Here is a 14,730-nt window from a genome sequence, read left to right on the forward strand (position 1 = left end):
TTGGGATTATTTTGCTGTAGCTGACACAGGAAGGTATACAATTTTTTACGGGAAAAAATAAGACACTGATACTGCGCTAATCATGTAGACTATCAGAAATAGTTTTATGTAAATAGTAGTTATACCAAATCAAGCTTCTGTCAAGAAGTCACCTTATAAAAGACAGAAGTGTTGCAGAAGTGGTGTACTCAAACATAACATGCTATTATGAAACAGTTGGATTTAAATGGTGGAAAGTCCAAAAATATCGTTAACAATTGAGTGGGCACACCTATGTGTGCGAACCTCAGATAACACTGTCTTGCACCATTCCACTGTTGGTTTTACAATTGAGAGCAGATATATATTCCTTCATTATTGCTTCAGCTAATATAGTGATAAGTTGCACTTCTTATGTTCAAGTGAGTGGCAGTAATATAAAATAAACAGGGAGCTAGGTGAGAAAATATTTATGATCCATGCAAGAAAATTATCCAGACTCTGAGCTAGCAGCAGAATCCCACAATGAGACACTTGTCTATGATATGATTAGCAATCGAATAAGCGGTTGGCTGGAATCTGATGCAACTATGCTGTTTATTGCGTCGAGTGGGTCATTACAATGGGGTAACACCTGTATGCGGCAGCTGAGTGATATAATGAAAGTTTATTTCATTATCATTTAGTTAAACAATGATTCAGCTCATATAAAGTAAGTTTATTTTATCACTGTTTAATTAAACTAAGACCAAACTAATTTTGCTCATACGTATTTACCTTGGTAACATAAAGACAGCTCCTCTTTACATGTGTACAAAGTACACCATGCGTATGCTCCTATTATAAAAAAATGTCATGCCCACTCAAGAGTTAATTCAAAATTACAATGATTATTTTTCTTTCTAATCACTTTTCTAGAAGCATAATTTACAAAGTGTGAAGCTTGTTCGAGTGCTTTTCTCATATCCAATGGTAAAATGCTCCTTGTAGTACATTGCTATGATATAGCACACTCAATTTCTCGTCATGTGTAAATATAGTTTTATATTGATACCAAAAATTGTCTATACACACACCATAATTGGCTGTATACAGTTTTCAGTTTTTTACTTCCCACAGACATCATAAGCAGTGGATTATTGCTGAGGAGAAAAGAATTAACTCCAGAACTGCTTAACAACTGCAAATTTTACATGGGCCAGCAGTATTCAGTGATGAATAATCTTTTCTTTTTACTCGTTATTCATCTGTGGAAAAAAATAATGAATCCAGAACTGCTTAACAACTGCAGATTTTACAAGGGCCAGCAGTATTCTGTGAGGACATAATCTTTTCTTTTTAGTTGTCATTCATCATGTTTACTGCAGACAGATAACTTAAAAAAAATAAAAAATAAAAAGTTAGAACTGAACTAAAAGAGGATACTACATGAGGATATGTCTTCAGAGAATTTCAATTAGTTTTGCTGATTTCTTTCCAAATGGCTTCACCTGCCATAAAACTCAATGTACATCAGTAATTACATTAAGATAAAAAATGATAGGATACAGGGACACTAATTTTCTATTTTGATGAATGTCAAACAGCAGAAGATTTGCTGAAGGGCTATTGTTTCACTCATATCCTGTTACAGATGCAAGTTTTCCATTTTGTTAGAAACTGGATTTGGAAATCTAGTCAATGGGGATGTATATGTACATACACAGGACTTTATTATTTGCAGAAACATAATATTACAACAGATGCTGCTTGAAGACATCACAAAACAGAAAGTAAAATAAAACATAAGAAGAAAGGAAGCTTAAGAGTGTAATGTCTCAGTAACATCAAGACCATTATAGTTGGAGCACCAGCTCTGATAGATGATGATAGAGAGGAAGTTGGTCATTCCAGAACACACTGGAAGTGATTTTGCAAAACCATATGAATGAAGCAGGCCAACTTGGTCTGAAGCTCTCATAAGATTGAAAGATGGTCATTAAACTGTAATGGGACATGGTGACAAGTTATATGAGGCAAAAAAAGTGATGACAGTAGCCCATATTTCAAACTTTTATTCTTTGACACAATATGCACATGCATCTCTCTCGCACATTTATAATTTGAGCAAAAAAAAAAAACACTTTTTTATATGTGCTTATCCTCAACACAGTGATCATCCACATATTAAATAAACACAAAATATTTTAATGCATGGCACTGTTTCATAAATAATACCTGCTACTTGGCTATCTTAACTATCTAGGATTTTCCCCCATATACCAACATATTTTGCAAATAGTATGTTTCAAATTTAAGCAGAATCAGATCTAAGAGCTAGCATGTATAACAGAAATGGAAACATTACAAAACATTTTTCACAGTGGCCCAATACCACCGAAATGAGCAATCCATCTGGAAATAATACACTGTATTTCTGTTTTATAGTTTACAATTTCTTGTAATTTAAATTTACTTGTGCCCTACTACGGGCAGCCTTCAACCTATTAGTTGTCAACATTTAATTTCTGGCGTTCTAAGATTTCTTTCTGACGGAAGATTAATTTGTACTTCACATTATCATTTGGCACCTGGTTTCTTCTCTCCCTCCATCTACAGAAAGCAGTCTTTCTCTCTTTACAGTACATGTGTGCATGTATAACACAGTGAAAGGCTTTACATATCACACAACACTTAGTCCAACACACATACAAGTCTAAAACAAATAAAAAGTTTCTACGTCCTAACAACTGGCCACTAGGATTTGTGTCTTAAAGATCATCACAACTTTTAAAATGTAGACAATGTATAAATATAAAGCAGTTAATCAGTAGTAGTAGCAGCAGATGAGACAGATACTGGCACTGGCACAAAGCTATACTCCAGTAATTTTCTAATGGTCTTTTAGCATTAATCAACTAGTAGACAAATAAACACACAATGGAACTGCACAATGTCTACAAGGTTTGTGAGACTATAATGCACATTAGGTGGCACATGGAGAAAATATGCCCCCTTCCTCTTTTTGTTTTGCATACTTACTGCCTTGGTGCTGACACACATGTATATATGAAACTTATTTTTTGTCCTTTCCGAGAACTTCAACACAAAAGACTGGTGTTCCATTGCGAATTATTATTCTAGAAAAATAAAACCACAACATTAAACAATGGAAAATCCAGAATGAAATAATGACAATATTATGAAAATCATGGATTGCTACCCACCATACATGCTAAACATGTATATATATATATATTCACACAAGCACAACTCACACACACGACCACTGTTCCTTTCTCTTCTTTTCTGTGTTTTACCTTTCACCTTCCAGACTGCAGATGCTCTGACTTACGAGCCACACTGTATCAACCATCTCATCCACAAACAACACATCGCTACATGACTGCACTAACTGTTTATGCTGCATCTCATATCCCACATTACTACTACTGATATAATTGATCTTAGACCTTCAAACTAATCACTCTTCCTTTCTCACTCTCATGTATTTTCACACATTATTTTCTGTATGTTCCTATGCCACACAAACTTGTTGAACTTCAGTCTATCAACCCCCCCCCCCAACCCCTTTCTCTCCCCTTATTCCACTATGCACAGACTAACCTTGTCTAATCTCTAATCCAGGCACACCTTCTGTCCCCCCTCTTCATACACATCTGTTCGCTGACCTGCATACCACATCATCGTCTTTTTATTTATTTTTCTGTTTGACCTGATTGTGTTTTCCTGTTGATGAGTGTAGCCTTGGTGGCCAGAAACAGTGGTCATGTGTGTATGAGTTGTGCTTGTACTTGTGCTTGTGTGTGTGGGGGGGGGGGAGGAGGAGGAGGAAGGGGGGGGGGGCACAGGCGTGTGCATGTGTGTGTTTTCTATGTTAGAAGACAGCCTTTTGGGCTACAGCTCACATGTTTAATAGCCTTTTGTTGTGCCTTTCTGCATCTGTGCACCTACTCTACATGGCGAGTAGCAATCTATCTTTTTCAAGACATTGTCAAAAACACAATATTTAACGTCAAATATTTGATAGGCAATCATGCACCTATTACGCTGAGCTGCACACACTTACCGCTTGTCTGAAAGTGTTTCACCCAGTGTATTTTCCTTGTTTACAGGAAATTTTACTTTTTCCTCTCGGTCCTCATACCACAGTCGAAGATTTTCAGGTCGGTAGTTCCCTTCTTTGTCCCATTCGGGAGGTGTTTCAAATATTGTTGTCAGTTGGTCTTCAAACCTATAACATTAATATGGCATACTAAATATACATATCCCATGCAAAGCTTAATGAACAGAGCACAAGGCATTTGAAATAGTTCAATAAATGTATTAGCATAAATCAGTTATAAAATTATATGCTGTTCTGTCATATATTAGGTATTAAAAATATAAATTCTAAGGAAACGGTGTTGACACACAAACATAATGACAGTAGCTAGGCTATGATCAGTGCAACATCTTCCAAAAGAATCTGAGGGTTCGGAACTGGGGGTTACTATTTCAGGATAGGTATATGACAGCTAGCAAGAGCAGAGAAAATTCAAACAACATACAGATGGCTTTTGCCGCTGTAGATCCTGGTGCCAAAGTTCTGAATTTCTAATAATTCACACATTTCTGTTGTTGTTATGGTCTTCAGTCCAAAAAGTGGTTTATACAGCTGTCCATGCTAGTTTGAACTGTGCAAGCCTCTTCATCTCTGCATAACTACAACAACCTACATCCATTTGAAGCTGTTTACTATAGTCAAGCATTTGTCCTCTTCTACGATTTTACCCCTCACCCCCTTCCACTCTCTCTCTCTCTCTCTCTCTCTCTCTCTCTCTCTCTTCCCTCTTCCTTCCACTACCAAATTCACAATTCATTGATGCCTCAGGATGTGTCCTCTCAACTGATCCCTTCTTTTGGTCAAGTTGTACCATAAATTTATTTTTTCTCCAATTTGTTTCAGTACCTCCTTACTTGTTATTCGATCTACTCCGCAACATTCTTCTGTAACATTACCTTTCAGAAGGTACTATTCTCTTCTTGTATGAACTGCTTATCTTTCATGTTTCACATCCATACAACGCTACACAAATATTTTCAGAAATGTCTTTCTAATACTTAAATTTATAATACAAATTCCTCTTTCCCATAAATGCTTTTCTTGCTGTTGCCAGTCTGCATTTTATATCCCCTCTGTTTTGGGGCTGCCCAAACAGCAAAAATCACTTATTACTTTTACACCAATAACTTAACTTTATTACTTTTCCTAATATAAATCGCTCAGCATTGCCTGATTTGATTTGCCTATAGTCCATCATCCTTGTTTTACTTTTGCTGAAGTTCGTCTTATAACCTCTTTTCAAAACACTATCCAGTCCATTGAACTCCACCCTGTACATCAATTCCTTTTGCAAATTTCTCCTTGCTTTCTTTTACAGTTTGTTTGATGTAATGACTGAGTAACATTGGGATACACAAAAAACCTGCCTCACTCCATTCTCAGTTACAGTTTCTTTTTCATGTCATTCCAACTCTTACAACTGCAGTCTGATTTTTGTACAAGTTGTAAATCACCTCTCATCCACTATCCCTGCTACTTTCAAAATCCAGTCAATAGTGTCAAAAGCTTTCTCTAAACCTACGAGGTTTACCTTTCTTTAATCCATCTTTCAGGTTAAGTTGTAGGGTCAGCATTGCTTCTTGTGACCCTACATTTCACCAGGATCTGAAATGATCATCACTGAAGTCAGCTTCTAGCTGAATAGTTTTCTGTAAATAATTCGTGTCAACATTTTGCAACCATGACATATTAAATTGGTGATTCAGTAGTGTTCACACCTGTATGTATTTAAGTGGTGTCTGCTCTGTTGGACAAGCCCGACAGAACAGATACCTCTCAGATACATACATTTCTGTAAGAGTGCGACAGCTCCTTGACATTTGTTTCAGTGAAAATGGGCTAATATTGTCTGAATTCCTACAGGAATTAACAATTTGTGACTTGGAGGTAAACAGATGAGGGGCACTGCATAGGAACGTGTGATAAGTTGGAAATTTGAGTTGGTCTGGGACTGTGTCTGTATGGCTGAAGCAGTTAAGGCAACTGCTCATGAGCACGGTAAATCCAGGTTCAAGTCCCATGTGCAGCACAAATTTTCAATTTTCCCCACTGCATTACCAGAGTGCCTTCTGCAGCTGTAAGTCACAAATTCCCTCCCACTCCATCCCTTTCTTTCTCCATTCTCTATTCCATATAAATGTGATCACACTGTCAGCACCTGCCTTCTTTGGAACTCAAAACATTAGATTATTCCTGAAGTATGAGGGTATTTTGCATGTCTCATGAATGTATTCTGCCTGTTTCATATATCCTGAGTATCAGGCACAAAAATTTTGTCATGGCTGGCTCTCCCAGAAGTCTCAATAATTCTGTGTGAATGTAGACTCTTTTAGGGACTTTGTTTCCACTTATGACTTTCAGTGATCAGTTTATTTCTTCTCATAGTGTTATATCCCCAACTCATTTTCACCTACTTCCTCTTCTCTTTTTACAACTCTGCACTGCACACTCTCTCTATATTTTTCTTTCACATTTCAGCCTTCCCTTCTTTGCTTAATACTGGTTTCCCATCTGAGTTCTGGGAATTTATAGAGCTGCTTCTCGTTTCTCCAAAGGCCTCTTCAATTTCCTTATAGAGGGAATTATCTTTCCCCTTGTTATGCATACTCTGACAGTCTTGTCTTTATCTTCTAGTCATTCCCGCTTTGTCATTTTGCACTTTATGTTAATCTCATTTCACCTGCTTCATTTGCTGTATTTTTATGTTTTCTCTATGTATCAATCGAATCCAATATCTCTGTGCTATCCAAGGACTTCTACTAGGTCTTGTCTTTTCACTTATGTGATCCACTGTTGCCTTCTGTATTTCATCTTTCCAGGCCATTCATTCATGTTCTAATGAATTTCTTTGTCCTGTTTCTGTTAATTGTTGTTTGATGTTCCCTCTGAAACTCTCAACTACCTCTGGTAGTCTCCATTTATCCAGGTCCTATTTCCTTAATTTCCTACCTTTTTGACATTTCTATTGTTTTAATTTGTGGTTCATAACTAATAAAGTATCAGAGTCCACATCTTCCCCTAGGAATGTCTTGCAGTTTAAAATCTGTCTCTGCCTTACCATTATATAATCAATCTGAAACCTTCCAATGTCCCCAGGTTTTATCCACATATTCATTCTTCTTTCACAATTCTTAACCGAAGTGTTTTTGATGATTAAATTATGCTTTGTACAGAATTCTACCAGGAGGCTTCTTGTTCTAGCTTAGCTTCGGTTATTAAAGTGAGTCCTAACCTGGCTGTGTTGCTTTACTTGAAATTCCTTTGCTTCTAGTCATGTTCTCCTTTGACAGATTGTTCCAGCTCGCATGCCCATCCAATAGCAGCTGGGCAAGCACTGGCACAAGGTGGACAAATGGATAAGGTGCCTGCAGTCTTGCAACCAGGGCACAGCGTACGCGATCGTAGTCCACTGACCAAGCTCGGAGTTGACGAAGCAGATCACGCATTAAATTGGGCTGTCTACACAACCTACGTGTGCCTTTGGGTGAGCTGAAGGGACACTCGTGGACGCCCATGCCCAATGGAGTAGCAATGAGACAGCCTATCCTATGATTTCTTCTTGCCCCCTTTTCCTATTACCAATTTCAAATCACACATTACAATTAATTTTTGATTCCCTTAACTATCTGAATACTTTCCTTTATTGCATAATACACTGGAACTAAGATTTTATGTTCTCCGATTTCACATTTTTCTCAATTCTACACCATAAATTCAAAACCCCTTGAAAAACCCATAAGATCAATGCCAAAAATTTTCCATTTTACATTTCTTACTAGTAAGGTTTACCTCAATTCTAAGTTTCTACTCATCGTCTCGCTTCCTTCATCCACTTTCTTCCTATTGACATTTGATGTGCCTGAACAAGTTATAAATGGCAAAAAGAAATGGTTCACAACACGGGTAGTGGCAGAGTTAAGGGAATATTTTAGGCCGTTGCGGAGAGGGGAGACATGAGAGAGGAAATGCTGACGTAATTCAAGTGCAGGGTAGCCAACACAACTTGCAACATTTAGCTTCACCACACAATTATGATACAACTACTGCTAGGTTGCAGCGGTAATGGAAAAAACAAGACAGTTGACCTGATCCAGGCCGAGTCATTAGTCTAACCCTTTTGCATGTATTTCCGATGTATTCAGCAACAATATAAATTGTTAACCTTTTCAATTCAAATACAGAGTCTCGAAGAATATGCTCGGTCACAATAGAGGAAACATCACCCATTTCTGGCTAGTGAACTCTTAATGGCTGGCGACTTGTTAAGTCATCCAATAGCCACCACACCACACTAACATACTTAAAATGAGCTCACTTACAGGAAGTGTGGGGAGGGGATATGGCCCTTCAATGACCAGATTGCAGGTAGAGGTGAAAGCATTTTGTGAAGTGCTGAAAATACACTTTTCATGCAGATGATGTGCTATGACAGAGATGTTATACAGAAAGAGAACAAAGGTTTTGCATAGCACATTTTACATACTTTCGTCTTCGAATCTGACACAATACAGTTGCAACAACTACATACACTACTCACATATATATAAAGGGTGAAAATTATTGAACTATATGAAATAAAATCATCGTAACTTCTGAATGGTTTCCTTAGGACGTCAAAACAGCATGGTTGGCCGTGGGGCATGAGGAGCTCAGCTCCATGGAAGCAGGAGAGTGTTTGATGTCCTGGAGGAGCACTTTGGGGACCATATTCTGGCTCTGGGGTATATAGAGGCCACTGGCAGGGGCTTCGATTGGCCACCATATTCTCTGGATCTGAACACACACCACTCCATTTTGCAGGGCTATAATAAAGACAATGTGTACAGCAATAACCCTAAAACCATTGCTGAGGTGCAAACAGCCATTCAGGAGGTCATTGACAACATCAAATGTTCTGACACTTCAGCAGGTCATTTCGCTTTGCATTTGTGCCACATCACCACCACTGGTGGCAGGCATATCGAACATGTCATAACCTAAATCTGAATATCTGTAGGGTTGATTACATGTTGAATAAAGTGTGAATAAAGTGTTGTAGCTAATTATTATTATTATTATTATTATTATTTTTTAATGTGGTTCAATAACTGTCACCCTGTACTTTGCACCACTCACATCACACATTGTAGATCATATAGCCTGACAGCAGTGATAGAGGGCATGAAGAAAAACTGTAGCACCTGAGTTTTCTTTAAAATTTACATTTCACACAGTGTACAGAAATCCACTGAGCCGACTTCTAATAAGGTTGGGGAAGTAAACTTGTTTATCCACATGTCTGTTTCTCTCATCAAGCCTAAAAAAAAAAAAAAACACTTTAACAGTGGTGGGCATACAAAGTGTGGCTCATAAGAAAAGCATTAAACACTAACAGCAAGGGTGAGAAAATTTGTCATTAAACATATGTCTGCATTTATGCTCAAGATTTAAACACAGCTATTTTTGGTTTGTTCAACATATTCATCAATTTTTGTTTTTTTCTGGGCAAGCAAGAAGGATGAGCTCTCATAAACGCGTGTTTTGAATGTATAATTTGTGGTCATAGACTGTTGGAAAATAGCTCAAGTATCTTGAACCCAGTTACTAATTTCAATTTTTTATGAGTTTTTACTTGCTGTTACACATCTGTGATTTTTTTTAAATAACTGATGAAATCCATTACCACAAGTTATTGTATTAACACTTTATTGTACATTTAATTTCCTTCACTTAGACATATTTTATAAAAAGAATTGGAGAGGATTGTGATTTTTAACCACACATGCCAAGTACATGTGTTTTTGGTCATATTTTTGGGGGAGAGGGCGGGGGGGGGGGGGGGGGGTGTAAACATTTTCCTTGATTCTGCATTTTCCTCAATTTTGGGTTTTTTAAGTCTCGACCAACAAAAACGTCACATAGGGATTTCACTGTAGTAATCTGTCATGTTCCCACATCACCCCCTTCTCAGTTGCACGGTCAGTTTAGGACTTCAACTAATTTTGCTGGAAATCAAATTTCACTACCAGATCTTGTTGTTCTTGGTTTTTCACCTTCTGTAGAGACAAACACCTATGTTGAGTGGGTGTTGAGTTGCTGAGGTCCTTTTGTGTGAGTGGTGTTTCTTTTGCTCTGTGGGGATACTGTACAGGTACAGATGATTCATGTACTGCTTCAGTTGTGACATAAATTGGGGTAAGACTGAAACCCTTTTTGTGTCATACTTCCGAAGAAAAAACAAAAAAAAAAAAAAAAAAAAAAAAAAAAAAAAAAAAAAAAAAACCTCCTGGTATCCTGATGGGCAGCCATAAACAATTACCGCAATTGTAGGATTAGTGTTTTCTGTAATTGAGCACCGAAGACCAAAAAGGATCATGGGTATTGCTTGAGTCCATTTAGCCGTTGCATGGACACAGATGGCTGGTTTAAGTGTCCGATGAAATCTTTCAATTTTTCTATTTGATTGACGATGATATGCTGTAGTTTGGGTTGGATGACAACCACATATTTTTGATAGTGCTTGAAACCGCTCTGAGTTAAACTGTCTTCCGTGGTTGGTCACTATTTGGTATGGTGTTGAAGCGTTCATCATTACAGGGAAACTGTCATAATGGCACTTGAACATGTCGTGATAATTCATTTTTCTGAGAAGTAATACATGTTTTAGCCCAATTTCTGACATTCTTTTTCATATTGGTCCAGACACACCTTGACATAATCATTTTTAGTGTTGTCTTAAAGCCCAGATGACCCAAATTGTGACATTGTTGGAAAATAGGATATATAAATGCTGCAGCAGTGTTGCCACAAGTTTCCCCAAGTGAAATTCCTTTATATTTCCCTAATTTCGAGACAAGTTTTAGCATTTTTTCCTTGACAAAATCTGAGATCTCAATGGTAAGTAAAGACTTCTGTAACCCCCCCCCCCCCCCCCTCTCTTGTGAGCAAAATTCATAAGTACTAACATCAACATTTTTTGTAATGAACTGTTTTTAGATGGAGAAAGCAAGCCAAATGGTATGTGTGTTTCATGAAGACTACTGTTGTTATTTTATTTCAATAAAACGAAATACATTTGATGACAAAAATATGAATTTCCTTGGAGTCACAAGACAGATTTAAAATACCTTCATTGATTTCAGAAATAAGCTCAGAAAAAAGTAGGCCTCTTGAATGAAATTAACAAGGCAGGGAGAATTGTGTAAACCAACGCTATAGTGACAGCTGATAAAATATTGGTTCTACTATGTCTGTTATTGTTGGTTATTACCCACTGTGTTATGTGTAATATTTTACAGGTATTGAGATTTTTCTTTCGAGAAATATGAGTATGTAGTGTACAAACTGCCAGTGACTGCCACAACTTCCTTTTTCTTATCAACCATACTTTCTAAGATATAAACTAATTCCAAGTGCCCAAATGTACTACAGTAAATAAAATGTCTATAAAACGCCACACTGTACAATGTTACTTGCGGTGAGACAGTCACAATCCCTGAAATACATCACCCACGGCCTCTGACCTGCCAAGGACCACCTCTGTCCTGTGTCCATGGATAAACCGCAAGAGTCCGCTACATCATGCCACACAAACAGACCTAGCCTGTGGGCAGATCGGTGAGACTAGATCCAACGGGCAGGACATGTACATTAGTGGGAAATGGTGGGCTTCAGATCAGCACACCTGATCTGTCAGAGAGACCCACAGAAATGGTGTGAGGTTTTGGCCCATCAGGGAAATTCACTCATGTTGCCAGCTATTCACATGTAACAGGCACCTTATTGATGAAACAAGACTGCATGCAACAAATATCTTGTGCAAATACTTTGAGAATCAATGCTAATGAGGGTAGGTAGCAACTCACTGTAAAGATGATTACTGAGCCACAGACAGGCATGCAGAAAAGACAATATCACTCTTACAACTAAATTTTCAGCTACAGCCTTTGCCAGAAAATGAGAGCACATTCACATTCACACAATCACTCTGACACATCTAACGCACACTTGACCGCAGTCTCCAGCAGCCGCATCAATGATCCCTGAGAATCAGATTCAAACAAACCATTCCTCACACCTCCCTGCCTCTCGTCGGCACTGCTAGGCTAGCAGCAAGAAGTGGTGGCAGCACTGACTGCAAACTGAGGGAAGTAGCAGGAAGGGCACAAGCAGTAAGAATGAGGGAGTAGGGAAGTGGCGCACACATTCAGCTGAGCCCAGTCAGCGACAATGCATGACATCCAGTAAACAAACCATTTCATCTACTGAGACAAAAACAAGATTTTTCTAGTGTCTTTTTCTTTTTTTTTTCAAATTTCCCTGATATTCCCATGACATGTTTGAAATTCCCTGATATTCCCTGATTTCTAGAACTTGTGGCAACCCTCTACAGGAACATAACGGAAAATTATTGTGCTGACATATCATATCACAATTGTTTTCCTCCATGTGTCAAGTGATGTTTTAATTTAAGTGATATACGTGACAGCTGGACAGCAGTTGGTAAAGCTCTTCATCATCTTCTTGTGCCTGAGCTATATCTTCATAATTAATTGGAACTAATTATTAAAGCTTTGATAAGCTATCAGCAACAACATTTTCTTTACCAATTATATGTCACAGATTTTATACAACAACACATTGGAAATGATTGTGATTTTTAATCATGTATGCCAAGTATATGGGTTTTTGCTCGTATTTTAGAAAGGGGGGGGTTAACATTTTCCTCAATTTTGAAAATGTAAACTAGAGGTTCCACTATAAACTGTAAATTATGCAAATTATACATTGTACAGTCATGTAATGTAAAAGTTTTGTGTGGCTTCTGACGCAAGTAAATAAATAAAATCTTATTATACATTCTTTCGATCTCTTCATCATCTGCAGAGCTAGTTGGCATCTAAACTCGTATTATTATGGTGGAGGTTAGCTTCATGTCTTTCTTGGCTATTGTAAAATTCCCACTATGCTGTTCATAATAGCATATACAAACTCCTGTACCCTTCAACTTTTGTAGTCCTGTCTTCCACAGTTGTATGTAATATTACAGTATATAGATAACTTTTACTTTTTGGACCATCTGACTACAACTGAATGAAACACAATTTTTGTGCCATACGTGTTTCGCCTTTATTCAGTGGCCTGGAATACGTAAATATTTTACTGTTTAGTTTACATTTTGGGGCAATATACCTATAGGTTATAAACAGTTCTGGTGGTTGGTCTTTGTTGTGATGTAGTAATATTTCAAATTTGACTTGCAGGTCGCGTGGACAATTTTTTACATATTATGTTTCTGTTCCATTTTTGCTACCATTCCTCTTCTTATAATTGTCACTTGGGGTTTCTTCCACATTTCACAGCTCTAGGAACTGAACACTTGGTTTGACGCAATGTTATTGCCAAAGATTGAATGTTATTGTTTCGTGGTGGTAAAACACAATTTTTAGTAGCTAATAGCAAGACGATTATCAATAAAAATGCTGATAATTTCATATTAGGAACCAGAATGCCTTTCCATTTGGCCTATTTTTATGACTGTGGCTGACTAGAACCCACATTTTCAATTGATGTTTACAACTGAATTGCACCTTATTATTATTATTATTATTATTTCATTGAAGTTAATATTTAATTTGCTGCATTTACTTTGATGGGAGGAAATTGGCTGACAGTCTTACCTACAGTCTTCAGGAAACTCCTGAATGTAATCTGATGTCTCATATTCAGGATAAAGCAGAATAACAGGCCAGACCAGCCGGCCTTCACTTAGATGCACACGTTTCTGTACCCCATGTGGACTTATTGGCTGAAGCAGTTTCAGTTTAATCTCAGGACCACCTGTGTGTGCAAAGGAATATTTGTATTAAAATTTGCCAGTGTATGTTCTTTAAATGTCACACATAAATAAACAAAGAGAAGAATTGCCTTACAAAATAAATAAATAAATAAATAAAGAAGTGTCTGGTTGGAAGATTGTTGTCCATCTATTACAGCTGCATCAATTTCCTCAAATTTCCTTACATAACTTGAAACATTTCTGAAACATAGCTCTTTTTTGGTCTTTACATTCATTAAGGACTCAATTTAACCAGACTTTTCAATTTAATATATTTTCTTATTGCACAAACCAAGAAAATTTAATTACAATCACCATGGTATAACAAACTTCTTTTTTTGTTTTATTCCAAAAAATAATAAAAATATTATTATGCCAACATTATCGATGCAAACATTTTTCAAACACATTAAAATACAAATAGTAATTTGTCATGTTCCCACATCACCCCTTCTCAGTAGCATAGTCAGTTTAGGACTTCAACTAATCTTGATGAAAATCGAATTTCACAACCAGATCTTGGTGCTCTACTTGGTTTTTCACTGAATTGTGTTCAGGGTGTTTATTACTCTCATTCATCACTTAGGCAGCTTCTAATCGATCAATGGAAATATTCTTCAACTGGTCTTCAAAAAATTTTGGGTTGCTTTCAATCACTTCATTTGGGCCTTCATATGGAGGCTCTGAGGTCCTTATGTTTGAATGGTGTTTCTTTTGCTTTGTGGGGGTACTGTATAGGTTTCAGACAATTCATATAATGCACCAGTTGTGACACAAATTGGGGTAAGACTGAATCCCTTTTTGTGCCACACTCTTGAAAAATATCACC

General features: G+C 37.3%; 1 protein-coding gene across 2 annotated transcripts in view; it reads right to left on the bottom strand.

Annotated features, from left to right (window-relative positions):
• The window catches only part of LOC126202885 (DNA polymerase interacting tetratricopeptide repeat-containing, protein of 47 kDa), an 88,703-nt gene that overhangs the window by 29,885 nt on the left and 44,088 nt on the right, over positions 1 to 14,730 (bottom strand). Inside the window, exons 6-8 of one of the 2 annotated variants that reach the window (XM_049936945.1) lie at positions 13,744 to 13,903; positions 4,049 to 4,213; positions 3,001 to 3,098 (exon numbers count right to left, since the gene is read on the bottom strand). In XM_049936945.1, the coding sequence (XP_049792902.1) occupies positions 3,035 to 3,098; positions 4,049 to 4,213; positions 13,744 to 13,903 (389 nt within the window). In that variant the 3' untranslated portion in view covers positions 3,001 to 3,034. Of the gene's footprint in view, positions 1 to 1,357; positions 3,099 to 4,048; positions 4,214 to 13,743; positions 13,904 to 14,730 lie in introns of those variants that run through there. The other variant, XM_049936944.1, reaches the window with a different exon arrangement.

Source organism: Schistocerca nitens, chromosome 9, assembly GCF_023898315.1.
Source record: "Schistocerca nitens isolate TAMUIC-IGC-003100 chromosome 9, iqSchNite1.1, whole genome shotgun sequence".
Lineage (NCBI taxonomy): Eukaryota > Metazoa > Arthropoda > Insecta > Orthoptera > Acrididae > Schistocerca > Schistocerca nitens.